Source organism: Xenopus tropicalis, chromosome 8 (assembly GCF_000004195.4).
Source record: "Xenopus tropicalis strain Nigerian chromosome 8, UCB_Xtro_10.0, whole genome shotgun sequence".
Taxonomy (NCBI): Eukaryota; Metazoa; Chordata; class Amphibia; order Anura; family Pipidae; genus Xenopus; species Xenopus tropicalis.
Window position 1 is genome coordinate 45,702,441 of NC_030684.2, and position 20,029 is coordinate 45,722,469.

A 20,029-nucleotide genomic window follows, 5' to 3' on the forward strand; every position below is an offset into this window, starting at 1 on the left:
GCCATATACGCGCTGAATATCCTACGAGGTTGCATATCGATACACATATGGCCGGCTTAAGTTATATTTGCCTCGAAATAAAAATGGTGTAGTTTCCCTGCCCAGATTTTTTAGGCAGACAACCAAAATACAATATTCTATACATTTATGATGGCAACATCAGAAGCAACAATAGGACAAATAGTGCCTGTGTCACATATGCTCAGGCTGACCCGAACCCCAATCGGGTAAGAACCAACCCACTGCCCCAGTGGTAGGTCTCTGGCTATATATTCGCTACTAGTCTAGCCCCTTCTCCAACCTGTCCCCACTACTGAAGCTGCATTGAAACATGCAATATATTACAATGACACTCTGAATTTTAAGGTTTTCTGAAATTTACTTCCTTGAAGTGTGTGTGATATAGACAAGAGAGAAAATCTGTGCATTTGTAAAACCAAAAGTGTACTCGCAGTCACATACTATGCCAACAAATAAAAAGCTACAGACATTACCAAGGTTCTTCTCCCCTTAAACCACAAAAGAAAAAGACTTTATTTAAACTAGTGGGTTTCTCCCCTGCCTGTACCCTCTGCTTTTAGCCATACCACCATACCACAGGCCTATTCTTTTATGAAAGAACTTAACCAAAACCAAGACTAACAGGGAAGAGTTAAACTCCTACAGCAAAGATGCATAACCAGAAGAAAACACTTTTACAGATGTGAGTAAATTACATACAGAAAAAATGTTTTGCAAGAATATTATATACGTTCTTTCCCTGAAAGGAAAGCGGCTTCTAAAAGAACCATCATGCAGTGTGACAAGCCACAAGTTTCTGAGCAGGACCCATTACCACTGGGCCATCAGCTTACACCATAATGTGATCATTGTAACAGAGGAACTCCAATGTGGTTTTGTTTAGTATTTGACCAGAGGCAAACACACAGAACAAGTAAGACTCTGGAGCCATGTTTTTGGGTCAATAAAGTGCCCAAAGCAGTTATAAATACACTATAATGTCTGATGATAGCGTCCATTTAACATGTTATTGAATTATTTTTCCTGGTACTAAGACTGCACATATGTTTTACGGCAAAACATTACTACAGGTATGGGATTCCCTTGACCGGAAACCCGTTATACGGAAAGGCCATCTCCCATAGATTTCATTATAAGAAAATAATTCTAATTTTTAAAAATGATTCCCTTTTTCTCTGTAATAAAACAGTACCTTGGACTTGATCCCAACTAAGATATAATTAATCCTTATTGGGGGCAAAACAAGCCTATTGGGTTTATTCAATATTTGAATGATTTTTAGCAGACGTAAGTTATGGAGATCATAATTACAGAAAGATCCCTTATCTGGAAAACTCCAGATGCCGAGCATTCTGGATAACAAGTCCCATACCTGTACTGGCTTCTTTTAGGGCCGTGACAGACGGGGAGATTAGTCGCCCGCTGAAATAGAAACTTTTGTGATTTCGGCACCGCGTATGCCATCCCACCAGCGATTTACATTCTAGCCGGTGGGATGGCATTTCGGGAGATTTGTTGCGGGGCGACTAATATCCCCGTCTGCCACGGCCCTTAGGTGGCAGTATACTCCACTGTTTACATCAGTTCAGTAGATAGTACTTGTGGAAATATGTATGATTTCTGTTATTTCTGGCAAAAAATAAAATATGAAGCCAGTTTTACTTTAGTACTTCCTGTCATAGAAACAGCTTGTAGTAAGCAAGCCTATGATTAAGTACCCCTAAGGTACGAAACGCGTAAGGCTTCCTATGTTTTATGTATGGATTAAATAAATTCTAAAGTTTTATTTACTACAAGCTGCTTTTTGACTTTCTATGGATCACCAGAGTGCCAGCCTACTTTTTCTACTTGTGATTTCCTATATGGCTCCCTAAGGTGAAGGTCTGGGGCTTGAGCACCTGGACCCACCATTAGGGCTCTGGCACACGAGGAGATTTGCCGCCTGCGTTTTTTCCCCCTGGCGCTTTGGCGACAAGTCGCCACGACAATACACACGAAGATATTTCATGCGAGTTGAGCTCCAGGCGATCTGCTACCCATGATACCACTCAACAGTTACCCCTCCCACATGTTTACTCAAGTCACTCAGAAAAGGGTCTGTGTGCGATTTGAAACAGCAGGCGACTTGAAGTAGCCTCGTATGTTTTGACGCTGGCGATTTCCATTGGTTCAGCATTGGCGTCTTGTTGTTCGTCTTGTCGCCAAATCGCTCTTTTAAAAATCGCCGGCGACAAATCTCCTTGTGTGCCAGAGCCCTTACCAGGGGTAAGATTATACAACTCTTGCTAAAAAACTGTGAATAACCCCGTGTGGTACCTTTGAAAACTAATTTACAGCCCACTGAGAAGACCCTGATAATAAGATGTTCAAAGGCTGCTGTTTAGATTAGGATGGGGTTAGTTTATTTGTTCATAGGTAGCTAGGGAGCTCTGAACAAATTACCCTTGTTTATAAAGGAAGGGGGAGGTAAGTTCTTTGAAAATAGCCCAACTCTCAAATTAGTGCTTTCTAATGGCAAAGAAATTGGAAAATATATATGTTGAAATCAAAACAATAGGCATAAAGTAATTTCAACACAAGTCCCTTTTAATGTGCTGATTTTTTTAAAGTTGTTTTTAGGTGTATACTGTCCCCTTAATCATAAAGAATCTACAGTTTTTGTTATTTCTTGAGCTAAACAGGGCATACAGGGAAAGTGAAAGTTTGGTTCTTGCAAGTCAGATACAGTAACAGTAGGATCAGGCACTGTAATTATATTTATTTTAAAATAACTACTAATTACAGTGGGGGGTTAGCCATTGTGAAAGCAGCACAATTCTCCATTACTGCCTTATAATAAAAAATATATTTTTCTTCATACTCAGAAAGCATTATAAGCTATTTTTTTATTTTTATGCTTATGTTAAAGGTGTATATAGATGTATGCTGTCCCTATAAATGAAGTACAAGCAGTAAAGATCACACTTATGTGCCATAAGCCTTTAGAGTTTCTGATGTAAACATGCTTGATATCACTGGCTCTTTAACACTTTACACACCAAAGACTGGATCTATTAGAGCTAACACTGCAACACTGATTTCTGCCAAAAAATGCACACACGAGAGTATTCTTGCAGAATCCAGGCTGGGACAGGTGGATCACATTCAAACCTGTCACTTAAGGCTAATGCCACGCGAGGCGTAGGGTGGATATTTTCGGCAAGCATAAAAGCGATTGCTGAAAATTCCGCCCTACGCCTCCTATATGTGCCTGCACCCGAATGAATAAAAACACTAGAGGGCTCATTTATAAACACTGGGCAAAATTGCACATGGGTAGTAGTTTCCATTAGGGATGCACCAAACCCACATTTTTGGGTTCAGTCGAAACCCCCTGATGGATTCTGCCGAATACCAAATTGAATCCGAATACTAATTAGGATAGGGAAGGGTTAAAAGTTGCCGCGCGGCGCATGTGCAGCGAAAATCCCCCCCTAAAATGTAACCCTTTCCGAATGCTAATTAGCATAGGCTAATTTGGATCTGGATTCGGTTAGGCTGAAACTGAATCCATCAAAAAAAGGCTGGATTCTTCCTGAGCAAAGTTGTAAAGCCAAGATGGCGTAAGTTTCCATTAGTGCTATTACAATAACATAACCAGAATATTTTACCACATATAACTGTTGAGAATTCCCGAGATCTGTGAAGTGCTTGACCACCATTGCGTAGTTACCAATTTTTGCTAAAATAACTAATTGACATGCACAGCCCTCAATGAAACATGTCACCAAAATCATACCAAGGTTTCAAGCAACCTGAAGTGCTGTTTAATTAGATGCTCCCTTACCATCTCAGTGCACTTCAGGGTCCAGCAGATGTATTTGAACACTGGCAGCACACATCTTAAAGAATTACAGAATATTGCTAGAAATGCTGTACTTCATATTGTGAACTTATTGTACCAGCCAGGGGCTTCACAGCCCTACAATAGAATAATTTATGCCTTCAAAGTTGTCTACAAAAGCGGCCCATCTTGGATCTTGTTAAACTGTCTTTTGCACACCTGTGGCACTGAACACACCCAGTGGGCTCAGTTTGGAGCATGTGGGAAATCATCCAAACATTAGCAGAAAGTAAGCTTACAGCTGTCGTATCCAATAATGCCACAGGTTCTAATCAATTCTGATGGAAAACATATAGAAAAATGTATGGATTTCTATGGTGCTGTGCAATGAGTGTCTTTATAAATTACTTATAAACTTTGCACAGGTATAGGATCTGTTAACCCGAAACCCATTATCCAGCAACCTCCAAATTACGGGAGGACCATCTCCCATAGACTATCTTAAGCAAATAATTCACATTTTTGTAAAAATTATTTCCTTTTCTGTTATGAGACAGTACCCTCTACTTGATCCCAACTAAGATATCTTAAGTCCTTATTGGAGGAAAAACAATCTTATTGAGTTTGGTTAAAGTTTCAATTATTTTTATAGTAGATAACGTATGTAAATTACATTAATTCTAGGAAATTCCAGGTCTCACAGGCTGTGCTGGCCTTGAGCTGGTACCAAAGCTTACCCTAATCTAGTTTAGTAATACCCTGTGCCACACCTCTCACAACTCTGGTCATGCCCATTTCCACACCTTGTGTCTCAACCCTTTCTCCTTGTAGATTGTAAGCTCTTTTGGGCAGGGCCCTCTTGACCTCTTGTATCGGTTATTGATTGCTTTATATGTTACTCTGTATGTCCAATGTATGAAACACACTTATTGTACAGCGCTGCAGAATATGTTGGCGCTTTATAAATAAATGTTAATAATAATAATAATAATAATGCCTTAAAAATATGGTGCAGACTTAAGGGCTGATTTACTAAGACACGAATTCGAATCCGAATTGGAAAAATTCCGATTGGAAAACGAACATTTTGCGACTTTTTCGTATTTTTTGCAATTTTTTCAGCGACTTTACGGAAATTATCGCAACTTTTTCGTTACCAATACGATTTGCACGAAAAAACGCGAGTTTTTCGTAGCCATTCCGAAAGTTGCGCAAAATCTGGCGATTTTTTCGTAGCGTTAAAACTTGCTTAAAACTAGCTTAAAAGGCGCAACGTTTCGCGCAAGTTTTAACGCTACGAAAAAATTGCGATTTTGCGCAACTTTCGGAATGGCTACGAAAAACTTGCGTTTTTTCGCGCAAATCGTATTGGTAACGAAAAAGTTGCGACAATTTTCCGAAAAAATCGCAAAATACCGATCATTACGAAAAAAAAACGCAATCGGACGCATTCGGCCCGTTCGTGGGTTAGTAAATGTGCCCCTTAGTCTAGTCCAATTCTTTTTTGAGCTACAGTTCTTCTCACAGTTTATGGCCACCTTGTGTGCTGGATGCAATGTTGGCAAGTAAGAAAAATAAAGAGCAAGAAGTAGAAAACTGCCAGGTTTACATTAGAAGGAAATATTAGGGTTCCTTCCCACAAACAATACATAACCTTGAGACAATAAAAAAAAACATTATGCATTCATACAAGCCTGAATAAACACAATAAAAGACAGGGGTATAATATATGCTTTCGTATCAGGACAACATTTCCATGCATAATTAGTAAAATCCCACTTGTATCAAGTCAGTTATACACGTATGGAAAATATTCACCAAAATACTTTGGAACTGGGGTATTCTGGATATGTTTAGGTAATATAGAGCTCCAAGCTTAACATCTAAAAAAAAAAAACACATTTAAGACACAGTGGCTTAGTGTGTGAGGTTATAACTTTGACCTGGAAAAAGTCTGTATGTGTTTCCTATGTCTTGGTTTCCTCCAACACTCCAAAGACATAAAGGTACATTCACAGTCTACTGATAAACTGACAATATCTGAACATTACAGAGACTAACACCAAAAATGAAAGTGTTTTAAAGTAATGAAAATATTATGTACTTTCACCCTACACTTCTAAAACTGGTGTGTTTGCTTTAGTAATACTACTATAGTTTAGGTAAAAATGCTGCTGTGGGGAGACAAATCTACCTTGTCGTGGGTGACTAATCTCCCAATATGACATCCCACCGGCGACATTGTAAATCGTCGGTGGGATGGCATACGCGGCACCGCAAAAGTTGCCTCTCGAGGTGATTTCAGAAAATCGCCGGCGCTGTGTATGCCATCCCAACGGCAATTTACATTCTTGCCGGTGGGATGTCATATCGGGGAGATTAGTCGTGGGCGACTAATCTCCCCATGTGCCACAGCCATAAAGGTGGCCATACACGCACCGATATTATCGTACGAAACCTCGTTTCGTACGATAATCGGTGCGTGTATGGCATGTCAGCGAGCCGACCGATATCGCAGGAAGCTGCTGAAATCGGTCGGCTCGCCGATCGGCCAAGTTAGAAAATTTTGATCGGGCGCCATAGAAGGCGCCTGACCAAAATTCTCCCTTCAGAGCTGAATCGGCAGAAGGAGGTAGAAATCCTATTGTTTCTACCTCCTTACCTGCCGATTCAGCCCTGAATGGTGTGTGGCGGATCTGACGATGTTTCGTGCGACCGACGGTCGTACGAAACATCGTGAGATCGCCACGTGTATGGCCAGCTTTAGTCTAAAAAAAGGAGAAAAGGCACAGGTTACTTAGTAGATAAGAGAAAAGTTTTGTAGAATACAATGGGGTTCTATCTGTTTATCTGTTATTGGCCTGTGCCATTTCTCCTTTCTTCAGACTGAATGGCTGCCCCCATGGCTACACAGCAGCTTGTTTACCTAAACTGTAGTAGTGTTACTGGATCAAACACACCAGTCTTACCAGTGCAGGGCAGCAGTACATTATATTTTCATTACTTTCAAATACTTTTATTTTTGGGTGTTACTGTTCCTTTAAGGACAAAGACACACACAGCGATTAGTATCCAAGACAAAAGTTGGGGAGTTGGGGAGACTAATTCGCATAGCACGTTTAGTTGCAGCAACCGACTTATTAATCGCTCCATGTGTCTTTGCCCTAAGACAGTAAGCTCCACAGTGGAAGGAAATTATATGAACAAGGCAACAAATGCTGTGTGAACAACCTACCATTATATTAAACTTTGCAGTAACCTAATTCCCCATCATTGTGGATTTATGCTTGGCTAATTAACATCACTTTCTACAGAAAAAGCAAACTCGGCAAGAGAGAAAATGTTTATTTTCAAAGTATTATGGATAAAGCTTTGCAGCTGTCATAGCATTCTGGCTATCAAGTTTCCAGTGAAAAATAAACAACTTTTAGCTACACACAAAAACTGTCCACACCAAAGCCCTGTACCAGAAGATCAATCAATTAAACAAAATAGGGCAACACTAAAAGCATCTTCACTGATTCACAGTGGTTTTATATGTAATTACTGCTCTACTACTTGATTTAAGTCCCCTTTATAAAAGGTAAAAATCAATTCAAAGGAAGAAAGTAATGCAATAACATGCCAAGTCTTTTTGACCCATGAATTAAATTCTGTATGTGGAAATCTGCTTTATCTAAAAGCTCCAATTAATAGTTATTTAATTAAAAAAATGGAAATATTAAATAAAAAGATTAAGGGTCATTCCATCAGAAGAATGTTCTACTTTTACAAAAAGCAAAGACGAATGTCCATAACTGCAGTGTCATTTCCAAACTGCACACACAACACAGATCGCCAATGAACTATACAATTTAGCATGCATGCACTTAAATGAAAATATAACTTGATTAAAATTTATTTAACGCTATTCCTGCACATGGGAATACAGGTATGCGACCAGTTATCCACAGTGCTCAGGACCTGGGGTTTTCTGGATAAGGGATCTTTTTGTAACTCAGATTGCGATGCCTTAATCCTTTTAAAAAATAATTTTAACGTAAATAATTAATCCAACTAGGATTGTTTTGGTTCCAGTAAGGATTAATTATATCTTAGTTGGGATGAAGTACAAGTTACTATTATAACAGAAAAAGGGGAAATAGTTTTAAAAAATGTAAATTATTTAATTAAGATTGAGTCTATGGGAGATGGACTTTCTGTAATTCGGAACTTTTTGGATTAGGTTTCCAGATAATGGGTCCCATACTTGTAAAAGGAAACTGCAGAGACACAAGTTTAATATAACCCCTTCATGGAAAAACTTAGGAAAACAACATTAAAGGACATGGCAACGCAAAATTTTTGCCTAATAAAAGAAAACAAAATTCTAAGCAGCTTTGCAATATACATTTATTACAAATTTGTAATGATTTTTGAGTTATTTCTATATACAACTGCTATTAAAAGCAGTGTTTGCCTATTTTTTTCTATTCTCTGCCCAGGTGGCTGTGACTGTTGCAACAATTTAACACAAGGCAGCAGACTAACAGACCTGTCTTGCTGGAGGAGACCTTTGCAGCATTGTTTAAAAAGTAACAACCAGGAGTTCAGCAAATGCTGCTTTCAATAGCAATTACGTTTACAAAACTTTTAAAGCGCTACAATTTTTTAATTATTTCATATTGGAAAATTGCTTAGAATTATGTTTTCTTTTATTATGCAAACAATTATCTTTGGGGATGACATACTCTTTAATATCAATTTTTATTGTTGCCCCTTGGCGTCTGACTGTAAGAGTTTGGCCGTAACCCTCATAAATCCCCAGTAAACACCTGTATGGGTTCTGTTATCCAATAATGAACATAAAAAAATGAAAACAGGACTGTTTTACCGTCATTACTATTTATGGTACCTTAAAAGGAGAAAGAAAATTACAACCACTGGAGGGTGCCAAATGTTAGGCACCCACCCCCCCAGTGACTGTAATTACTTACCCAATACCCCAGGCCGTTGCTCCCGTTAGCCGAAAACAGCACCAGCCAGGGATTCATGCAACAGAGCAATGCTTTCCTCGTCTATATCACGGGGCTGGCGCACGCACAGTAGAGTGAAAAAGCAGATTCAGTTTACCTTTACTCTACTGTGCAAGCTGGGGAAGACAGAAGCAAGAGGGTCACTTGGTGGCAGGTACACTGGGCCCATGCATGTTTTCAGGTAACAGAAGCACTTGCTCTGGGGTATCAGGTACGTGACTGCAATCACTAAAGGTGGCCATACACGCACCGATATTATCGTACGAAACCTCGTTTCGTACGATAATCGGTGCGTGTATGGCATGTCGGCGAGTCGACCGATATCGCAGGAAGCTGCCGATATCGGACGACTCGCCGATCGGACAAGTTTGAAAATTTTGATCGGGCGCCATAGAAGGCGCCTGACCAAAATTCTCCCTTCAGAGCTGAATCGGCAGAAGGAGGTAGAAATCCCATTGTTTCTACCTCCTTACCTGCCGATTCAGCCCTGAATGGTGTGTGGCGGATCTTACGATGTTTCGTGCGACCGATGGTCGTACGAAACATCGTCGGATCGCCACGTGTATGGCCAGCTTAAGGGGTGCCTAACATTTTGGCACCCCCCCAGTGATCAAGACTTTCCTTCTCCTTTAAAGGGGATGTTTACCTTCACCAATGATTTATTTGTGAAAGTGCTTCTTTTGCAATGTCCATCCACTTTCGTAGGACTTTCTAAAAGAAGCACTTTCACACAAATTATTGAATTTAAAAAAAAAAAAAAGGAATTGTTTTAATATTTATAGCCATATAGTAATATGAATATAGTATAGTAAAATTTAAAGCCAGTGCTTACCCTAAGCACAGATGCCTGGGCTCCAGTCATTCACTACCACAGCAGTGATCATACTGGCTACTGGGCAGTGACATAGGGACTTAAAGGAGTTATAACCACTGGTGGGTGCCAAATGTTAGGCAGTTTTCTCAGGAGTACCTGTCCCGGATTTCCGGTAAGACATTACAATTACTGAGGGGTGCCTAACTTTTGGCACCCCCAGTGATTTGACGTTTCCTTCTTTAACTTTAGATGTAAGGAACATTAAGATGTTCTTACAGAATATTCTTACCTGCTGCCGATCTTTGCATTTATACGAGGGGGTCAGGGGCCACTTTCTTCAAATAAGGAAGGCCAGAGGCACTTTGAAGTGTGGAATTATTAATAGTTAAACTGTCCATTTTTTATACAATTATGAATTTGCAGAAGTGCTTCTCATGCAAAGCAAAAGGTGTGTCACAAGAAAGTGCCACCAGCACACCCGGTGCCTCCTCGGCACGTTAACCCGGTACCCAGCCTAGAGGGCTAGCACCCTCACAACAACATAAAAGGGAAGTTGACTGGCACAACGAGTATCACGCAAGTTGGCTTAGCCCCTGCGTGTGTATTGAAAGTTTAGCAACGTTTCAGGGGTGTACCCCTTCATCAGGCCCCCAAAACGTTGCTACACTATCAATACACAAGCAGGGGCTAAAGGTGGCCATACACGCTAAGATTCGCCCGCTTGACAAGTTCACCAAGCAAGCGGATTTTCTCCCGATATCCCCATCTATGGGTTGGCAATATCGGGCTAATTCAGTTGTTTGGCCCTGCCTCCGTCGGTTTGGGGACCGCATCAACGATCAAATTAATTTTTAAACCTGCCAATCGAGATCTGGACGACTTCAGGCCCGTCGTTAGTGCCCATACACGGGGCGATAAGCTGCCAAAACAGTCTAAGGGACCGATATCGGGAACTAGAATCTGCCCGTGTATGGCAGCCTTAAGCCAGTTTGCATGGAACTCGTTATGCCAGTCAACTTCCCCTTTACATTCTTTGCAAAAGGTCAACATCCCCTTTAATTACCATTAAGCACAAGATACTGTCCAGCTATTAAAGTGTAAAAAAAAAAAAAAAAACCCAAAGCAAAGAAAGGACTTTATATGTTATTTCCCTACCATATTTGGGAACCTGTACTTTATTTTACTGTACAGTAGTAACTAAACAGGCCTAACAAACACTTTTGCTTCATTACTCACATTAAATTCACATAACACAGATATGACGTGATATTGTAAGATGACCTGTCCTCATCCCAAGGGCAAAAACCCACTCAAACAGGTAACATTTTCAAAGATGACCAACTTTACCAATGTTGTGCTGCTGTAAGACCGCATATTAGGGATGCACCGAATCCAGGATTTGGTGGTTTTCCGCAGTATTCGGCCAAATCCACGCTCCTGGCCAAACCGAATCCTTAAAATCACGTGACTTTTTATCACAAACGCAAACATTGAAATTTTTATTTACATATACAAATTAGTATTCGGATCGGTATTCAGTCGAATCTTTTATGAAGAATTCAAGGTTTACCCAAATCCGACAATAGTGAATTCGGTGCATCCCTTCTGGATTTACAGCGCCTCAGATGGGACTTAACTGGATCAGGGCTTATGAACAGAGGCAGTATCATGCACTCACTGATCATACCCCTATTTTACCATGCTCACTTTAGTTGTGCAGCAGAGTCGTAAAACGTAACAGAAATGCTAACAAGGGTGCACCACAGTGACCAGAGATATAATTCGAGGCTACCGACATGTCCGACAGGCTTTTCCCTCAAAAGTTACTGCTTACTAAAGAGAAAATAGCAGCCAAGCAGTGTTATATGACACGACAGCTGGGGGCGCTGTTTCACAGCAGTCTATTGAATGCTTTACGCCGGCAGGGCTACCAGTGAGCCTGATGTTAGTAGACGCGCACAGAACACTTAGTTCTCTTTACAGAGTAACTTCATTTTCCTAGTTGTGCATAAAGAGGAATGCGGGAAAAATTAAAGTGAAAACAAAACTTGGCTACAAGATAAGATTTTTTTCTTTATACGTTTTTTGGGTTCCCGCCTGGAAATGCCAGGCTTCTCGGCCTACCTCATGGGCTCCGCTGTCATCTCTCTCACAGGCCCCGACCCGCCGCTCGGCCACTCTCACCGGCGCTTTGCCATTCCCCGGGCAGCCTGCAGGAGGGAGGAGGGACAGGAGAGACACAGAGGTGAGAAGAAGCTCCTCACACGAAAACGAGGCAGCTAACCCGACGCTTTACGGACGGGTTGAGATAGCCGTGTTGCCCCACGTTTTGATGTCTACCGTCCCCTCAATCACACAAAGCAGTCGCCGCTGTCCCAGCTCGCCCTCTCTTCCCCCCGGCTCAAACATCCATTACTCGGCGAAGAACTAGAAACAAAGCAGTAGTCGCCATCTTGTCGGGGGGGGGAAGAGAGAAGGAGCGCATAGACGCATTGAATTGGCGCTTCCTTCCCCCACCCTGCTTTCCGCTTACCCATTGGTCAGTGGAGAACCTGGAGGGATTTTTTGATTGGGAATCGCAAAGGAGGGGAAAGTTGTTGCTGGGTCGTATTACACGTATAACAAACTGGCCGCTGATTGGACAGCTATGCAGTACTTGCTCTTCTTCATTACAATGGCTTATGTGGTAAGGAAGTGCTAGCTTTGGATGCTGACTAGCATAAACTGCTTAGTAACAATACAGTTTTATTAGCATTAGCTGTTGCAGCTTAACCACTGATTGGAGTGTGGTGCTTATGCCTCCTGAATTGTAACTCATATATGTATTCTTCCATGAATATCCTGTAAATATATCATTATCAATATTGCTTAGTGATGTCATCAATTATAGTTTTTGCTCAAAACCTAGGTATTGAAATTTTACCCCTTTTTGGTAAATATGAAGACATTAGAAGTCACCTTAGAGTTCCCTGACCACTATAAAAGCTTTCGGCCTTGTGCCATTATATGGTCGTAGAAGATCTTATTACCTATATAATGACCTCCGTCTACATAGGTAGTTGTTTTGTCATTGTTGCTATCTGAGAATAGACAGGAAAACATAAGGGGGGTGTCCAACTGTTAGGACTGGAATTTTGCAGACAATTGGGGTAGCAGTCAGTACTTTATTTTCGCCTGTGCCACCCTAAACTATGGCTCTCAGTGTTCTCCCCCACAGCCTGACCGGGGCATACACAGAAGGAGTTGTCCTACTGTGCTTGTGCCAGTGTAAACTTTCTGGTATCCCCCCAGTACCTGCAAGTATCAAGCAACAGCAGGACATTTTACCTTGCTCTTGGTTACAACGGTTATATAGGGGAGAGATGTTAAGGTCAATTTTATGTAGTCTGACTTTGGTGTGGTAAGCCCTGTGGATAATATACAGCTTTATCATTCTGTATTTGTAATTAATAGATACTTGCAAGGAGACCAGCAGTGCTTGTTTCCATTGAGTGTTCATGAGGTATGTCAAGTCCCCCTCCCTTTTATCCCAGGACTTTATTTTATTTTTCAAGATAGATAGGCTTCCCAATATTAGGATTGCCAAAACATGGGCCAATTCTTTAACTATATCTTATTGGATAAGAGTAGTGCCTTTTCAAAGCTTTTATAAATTAGGTATCAATTTAAGCCTCACAGGGCAATAGTTTTTACCTCCTTGCTCAGTTACCCCCATTTTTAAGGAGAGAAGAGTTAGACCAGATATGGCCCTCCAAAGAGTTTTTCTAGCCCCCAGTTTGCTCAAGGACTTGATAAACTTCATTGTATGACATCAACATTTTAACACAATCTGGCCCTCAAACACAATATATGAAAATAAGCTTACTGCATGTATTAAGTTAGAGATGGTCAAATAGTGCCTACTGCACATGCTTGCTGTCTCTGGTCCAAAGGAAATCAATTAGGCATCCGCAGTAGAAACTTTTCCACCTTCTTCACAGAGAGAGAAGCAGATCTCAACAAAAAGGGGACAGGCTTCACGCTAGACTAGGAAATAGCAAAGAAAGCTGAAGTTGAGCTGCTTGTGATAGAATTGAAGAAATAGAATTTACATTAAACTGAATGCAGGGAGAAAGGTATGTTATTCTGGGGGCTGAAGGAGTCAGTTTAGTGGCTTTTATGATAAAAGGCTTACTTATCCTTTAACCTTTTTACTGCCAGCAACCCTGGACACAGCCTCCTGAAATTCCTGGCATGTCTCAATGAGGATGGAATGGATTGAGGGCAGTGTGCATTACTGAGTGAGGCCTACATTTTCAGAAGCTTGTACTGCTTAGAATTGGGTCCTGGTGATGTCATAAAAAGTTTTTGAAATCTCAAACAGAAGGGAATATGCATAAGTAAGTAAGTACAGCTCTTCTACCAACACATCAGTAGAAAACATGACCTCAGCTTAGCAACCCAGGCAGAGGGTACAGCGTGCACCTGGGGCTACAAGAAGCTGTCTTCCACTGTGTAGCACATCCTAATTGATTTTAATGACCTCAGCTTAGCTCAGCTCTTCTGGCTCATTAGATTTTCAGTTCTTCGGCAGTCACCCACATTTGAAATACTTTCAGCTTTTCATCCATTACCTCATTCCCTCTGTAAACAGTGTCAGCTTTTCTCCTACAAACTCATCCTATTAGTAAAAGAGTGTCAACTCTTCTCTTTGCTTCACCTGTAAAATAAAGTAAAATTTCTCTTTAGTTACATCCAGTAAAATATCTGCCTAACCCTTTAAGCTCCAGTTGAGAGCATCATTCATCTTTCAGACACTGAGGGCCAGATTCAATAAGGTACGAACCCAAATCATGAAATCCAATCATTTCTGATTATTGCAAAAGTCATGAAAATTCTTTCCGTTTGAATACGAAAATTTCATACTTACGATCCAAAATTTTCGCATTGAAACAATCGTTTGCGATTCAAATCGCAGTCCAAAGGATCGTAAACGGTGCGAAAACCTTCTGACTTTGAACCTTCAGTGCATGATTTTGGAAGCCTCCCATAGGACTCTATGTGCCTCCCATAGCACTCTGCAGCTCCAACCTGGCCCAAGGAAAGTCACGATACCGAAGCTTGAATGAATCCAAAACTTTCGTACTCGTTGTGACAAATATGATTTTGTTGCACCAATTGTTGTGCAAATTGTCGCAAAGTACGAAAAAGTTGCGCAAATTAACAAAAAAGTCGCAAAATATACGCACAGTTCTAAAACTTAGAGAAAATACTTTATTTTTTTGTATTTGGATTCAATCGTACTTTGATGAATGTGCCCCTGAGTGTCAGCTTTTCTCCCACTGCCACCTACCCACTATAAAATAATTTGTTAGTTCTGTTCACAATGAATTGGCAATAGGGCCACAATGCAGGCAACACAGCCACTGCTGTAGATGGCGAATTTTAAGTCCTGGTAGGATTTTTTTTTTTTTTTTTTAAATGCATCAATATCTTGGCACACATTCCAGGTATGTATCTGGATGGGGCCCGCTGCATTGACAGAAGTAGTCCTCCCACTACCAAACATGCGTGGCAGAACCAGTGCTATGGGGTGCTGACAAAGTTTTTGCTGCATGATCACAGGATATAAGGCCCCAACAGTTCTAATTGCAGCCCTGATCGCCAGAACACCTCTCCTGTACCTGATTTCCCTTAACAGTATATTTCACAACTTACAGGTCTTTTACAATATATACATTTGTACATTTATTAGATACAGATTCCTTTTTCACCTTAATTTCACTGAAAATTGTCACTTTGAATGTTTGCCCACATTATTTTTTGTGAATGCATTCCTTTACAGTCAGAATTATGTGTGCATTTGTGCCCCATCACTGTGTTGAAAACACATATAATATATATATAGAAATTCTGTCTGAATGACTAAACATTTTTTACCAAACATTTTAACACAACCCCAAGCTATAGTTTCCCCACATTAAAAAGTTCTTGTGTTGTGTCTGTCAATTACAACGCCCATATCCTTAGCCAATATATAAGGCAATATTCATTGAGTATTCACTCCGACTTCTCGCTGACTCCAGTTTTAGCAATATGGGCAACTGGAAGCTGTGTTCTCAGATTACTTATTCTTTGCAACAGAAATTTGAGAACATGCCCTTAAGCTGTCAAGACCCACGAGATTTAAGAAAATGATAAGACACAAGATATTCTACTACTAAATGCAGTGAAATTAGCTTTTCTTACCCTAGTGATGTCCCAAATTGCATTGATCTAGGTCTTTGAGCCAATGACTGATCACGTTAGGGGCTCAAAAGGGCTGATGGGATTTCTTTCCCAGTCCAAATAATATCAAGCCCTAGACTTTGGGAAGGTGATCACCTTCATTATATATACATGGAGCTTAACTGTCTGTAAATCTTGAATAGAGAAGATAGAAGCCTTCAAAATGTCCATATTGCCAAATAATGTAGAGCAGTGCTGTCCAACTGCAAGCTTTAAATGGTATCAGTACTGAGATTAACTGGCTCCCTGCATTGTTCAGATTTAGACTGCAAACCCCTATATTGTTCACACCTACAAGTCCATGCATTGCTCACAACTATAAGACCCTGAATTGTGCACAGCTCAGGCTCCCACTGTAAGCGCCCACATTGTTCAACTGGTCACACCTACAACAGACTGTAGGAGCAGCACAAGCTTTGTGTCACTGTTTGTACTGCAGTAAAAACTGTTGATTTTGGAGTGATCAGGATCAGTTACTTGTATAGTCATGATAGTTATCCCTGTCTCCTTCCCTACTTTGCTGGCCCTGCTCTACCCTGTCTGTGTGTGCCGTACTGTGCCTGCCCTATGCTGCCTGTGTGTGCCATACTCTGCCTGCCCTATGCTGCCTGTGTGTGCCATACTCAGCCTGTCCTGCCCTATGCTGCCTGTGTGTGCCATACTCTGCCTGCCCTATGCTGCCTGTGTGTGCCATACTCAGCCTGTCCTGCCCTATGCTGCCTGTGTGTGCCATACTCTGCCTGCCCTAATATGCCTGTGTGCCATCCTCTGCTTGCCCTTTGTTGCCTGTGTGTGCCATATTCTGCCTGCCCTTCCCTAGGCTGCCTGTGTGTGCCATACTCTGCCTGACTCAGTGTTTCCTTAAATTTGAACATATTTCACACCAAATCTGGAGAGTGCAGCAACCCTATAATAAGTGTTACATAGTTACATAGGGTTCAAAAAAGACCAGAGTCCATCAAGTTCAACCCTTCCAAGTGAACCCAGCACCCACAAACCTATACTGACCTATCTATAACTCACATACATAAACACATACTGACGTATCTATACACTCACATACAGACCCATACTGACTTATCTATACACTCACATACAGAAACCATATATACCAACATCAATAGATATTAGTATCACAATAGGCTTGGATACTATGCTTGTTCAAGAACTCATCCAGGCCCCTCTTAAAGGCATTAACAGAATCTGCCATCCCAACATCACTAAGAAGGGCATTCCACAACCTAAATGCCCTTATTCTGCTTCAAATGGAAGCTCCGTTCCTCCAATCTAAAGGAGTGGCCTCTGGTGCGCTGATCATTTTTATGGGAAAAAAGAACATCCCCTATCTGCCTATAATACCCTCTAATGTACTTGATTTAGTGTTCTAGCGCAAAAGTTTCCTATAGAGCTACAGATTCTTCTATTTTAAATCAACTATGATTCTATGGTGACAGTAGGGGAAAATAAGACAAATTTTACCCCCTCATCAACCAAATTTTTAGGATGTGGGTGCACATAGGATAATTATATCCATTTGGCCAACAGCTTATCTTGTTCCTGTCATTTGTATGGGGCTCAGTTTGTCCAAAGCACATTTTATCAACAAAAATATATTCTATATACAAAAAACAATCCCCCGTCTGTAAGTCAATGTGGCCCCTGAGCCAAGAAGTTTGCCCACCCCTGACATATACACTGGTAAAAAATATACAAAAGATATATTTCTAGTAAAGAATGAGAACAAAAATAAATTTTTTGTACAGAAAGGATTTTATTATATTACAAACTCCATTTGCACTCCCATCTAGTGATGCTTCTGCTGTTTTCACTGCATCCTGCAAGGCAACATCCACTGTTCTTCTCATTGCTTCACTGGGTCTGACTCATAGTTACATCTTTCTATGTTTCCACAGTAAGAGGCCATGTTTTGGGCACAGTGCCCTTCCCCCTTCATATAAATGGCTACGTTCCTCTTATCACCCACCACCAACTAATCATGATACGGATTAATAGTTACTGGCTCCTGTTGGGCCAACAGACATGGTGATTAGTAGATGGCAAAAAAACTCCCACTACTTGTGGTCATTGGAGGGGGAGGGGTGTGGTAGAGTGACCTAAGTGGGAGATGTAAGCTTCAGTAAAGGTGTTGCTCAACTGATAAGGCTTTCTCTTTTCAAAGACTTTACAGCATCTTCCAGGATTTGACAGATATTCTGGAAGGAACATGTTAGCCAGTTACTCCATTGCATTAGTCAAGTTCACATATTGGAGCTCACTTTCCATAGGAATGCTGTCCCGTGGAAAGGTATTTAATTGTAATAAAAATGTGAGGAAGGTCTCAGAGCTCCAGGAAGAGAGCAGGAAGACTACTTGTCTGTGTAAGGAACTCCCAGAGGGTCTTGGGGTGCTGCCTGCCACTGCAAGGAGCAGAGGGAGCCTTTGACCAAGCCTCTGTACCATAAAGATGCTTCATATCTAAATATATATTTAATATACCTCAGTTTGAATGTGCATATATATTTAATAAGTGGGTTTTTTTACCCATAGATCACATTCAAATGTAAATATGTGTTGAAGACCCACAAAAGCACAAAAAAAGCTCCTGGCCTGTGATTGGATATTAAGCACCTCCATGTGTACTCACAACCTACAGGAGGCTTTCTTCCGCACTACACTTGTGTCTTTATGCCTCCAAAACAAGAATAAAAAAAAAAATTACCTGCATTAAGGCAGCTGGGAGTGACACCAAAAGCAAAAAACAGATTCTGGGCTGTGAATGGATATTGAATATTGGATAAGCTCCACGTGGCTCACAGCTCACAAGAGGCTCTCTTTGGCAGTACACTGGTGTCTTTATGCCTCCAAAACAAGAATTTAAAAAATGACCACTTGCATAGAGGCAGCTGGGAGTAACATCAAAGGTGGTAGACCCGGGCAAAAGGGCTGCTATAAAATACATCTATGAAACTAAATATCGTTGAAGTCTCAGATGCCTCCTGGTACCAGAAATCCAATACTATGGCCACACCATTTTTGTGTCAATTTAGTTATTTGTGACTGAACTGTATGATCCATGTAGGCCCCCAGAGCTATATCTTCCCTCCAGAATGTTAACCTTAATACACACTATAATATGTATATAAGACAATATTAAAGCTTACATTTCTGGTAGATAATTTGGCAATCCTCCCAAGTACAAATCAAGGCTACGGATAAATGAAAATGTGATCAGTGTCACCCAGCTAAAATAACATTTATAATAGTAACTAATAGTTGCTCAGGACAGCAAATCCTAGCAATATCAATAAATTTGGTACAGGTCATGACAGTGACATTTCATTGTTTACATGCCAGAAGAAAAATAAAATAAAAACGTGTATGGTATTCAAAAATGACTAACACAGAGATCCAATGTAAAATGTTTTATTGAAAACTGTCTAGATATAATTAACAAGTCAATAAAACAGCTTCTTCAAATTAAGGAAACTCAAAACCCTTGAAGGCAGAACTGCATAAATTTATGAGGCACTTTAAATGTCTAGTTAATGGCTTTAACCAGTAACAAATAATTACACTACACATAATTAACTTCAAGGGATTTGAATATATTCAGGCACATTGTTGGTTTTTAAGAAGTCAGATGCTTCTGTGTTTAGCCTTAGGGCTCTGGCACACGGGGAAGATTAGTCGCCCGCGATTAACTCCCTGTTCGCGGGCGACTAATCTCCCCGAGTTGCCTAGCCCTGCCATCCCACCGGCGACTTACATGTTCGCCGGTGGGATGGCAGAGGGAAGGCAACTCGGGGAGATTAGTCGCCCGCGAGCAGGGAGTTTTGCCGCGGGCGACTAATCTCCCCGTGTACCAGAGCCCTTATGAGAGAACTCATACAAGGAAAGCAGAAAAACTCTACTTTTACTGCATAGGACCAGTGTAAGCATGATTCAGTAACAAAAAATGCATTTGGCGGCTGTAAGTGATTTCAATGCATCCTTTTGTGCTGCATTTCTCAAAAGAAAATGAAAGTGTAAAAGCAGCAATGATGCAAGTACTGCAAATACTCATACTACTCAGTTATAAAGTTCAAGTTG

General features: G+C 40.8%; 1 protein-coding gene across 2 annotated transcripts in view; it reads right to left on the bottom strand.

The window, feature by feature from the left end:
• The window catches only part of atrx (alpha thalassemia/mental retardation syndrome X-linked), a 94,720-nt gene extending 82,442 nt beyond the window's left edge, over window positions 1–12,278 (bottom strand). Inside the window, exons 1-2 of one of the 2 annotated variants that reach the window (XM_004915742.4) lie at window positions 11,798–11,886; window positions 8,821–8,975 (exon numbers count right to left, since the gene is read on the bottom strand). Coding sequence is in view for 1 of the 2 variants with exons in the window: in XM_002931812.5 (XP_002931858.1) it covers window positions 11,798–11,817 (20 nt within the window). In the remaining variant the exon portion in view is untranslated. Of the gene's footprint in view, window positions 1–8,820; window positions 8,976–11,797 lie in introns of both variants that reach the window. The other variant, XM_002931812.5, reaches the window with a different exon arrangement.
• Window positions 12,279–20,029: the final 7,751 nt, after the last annotated feature.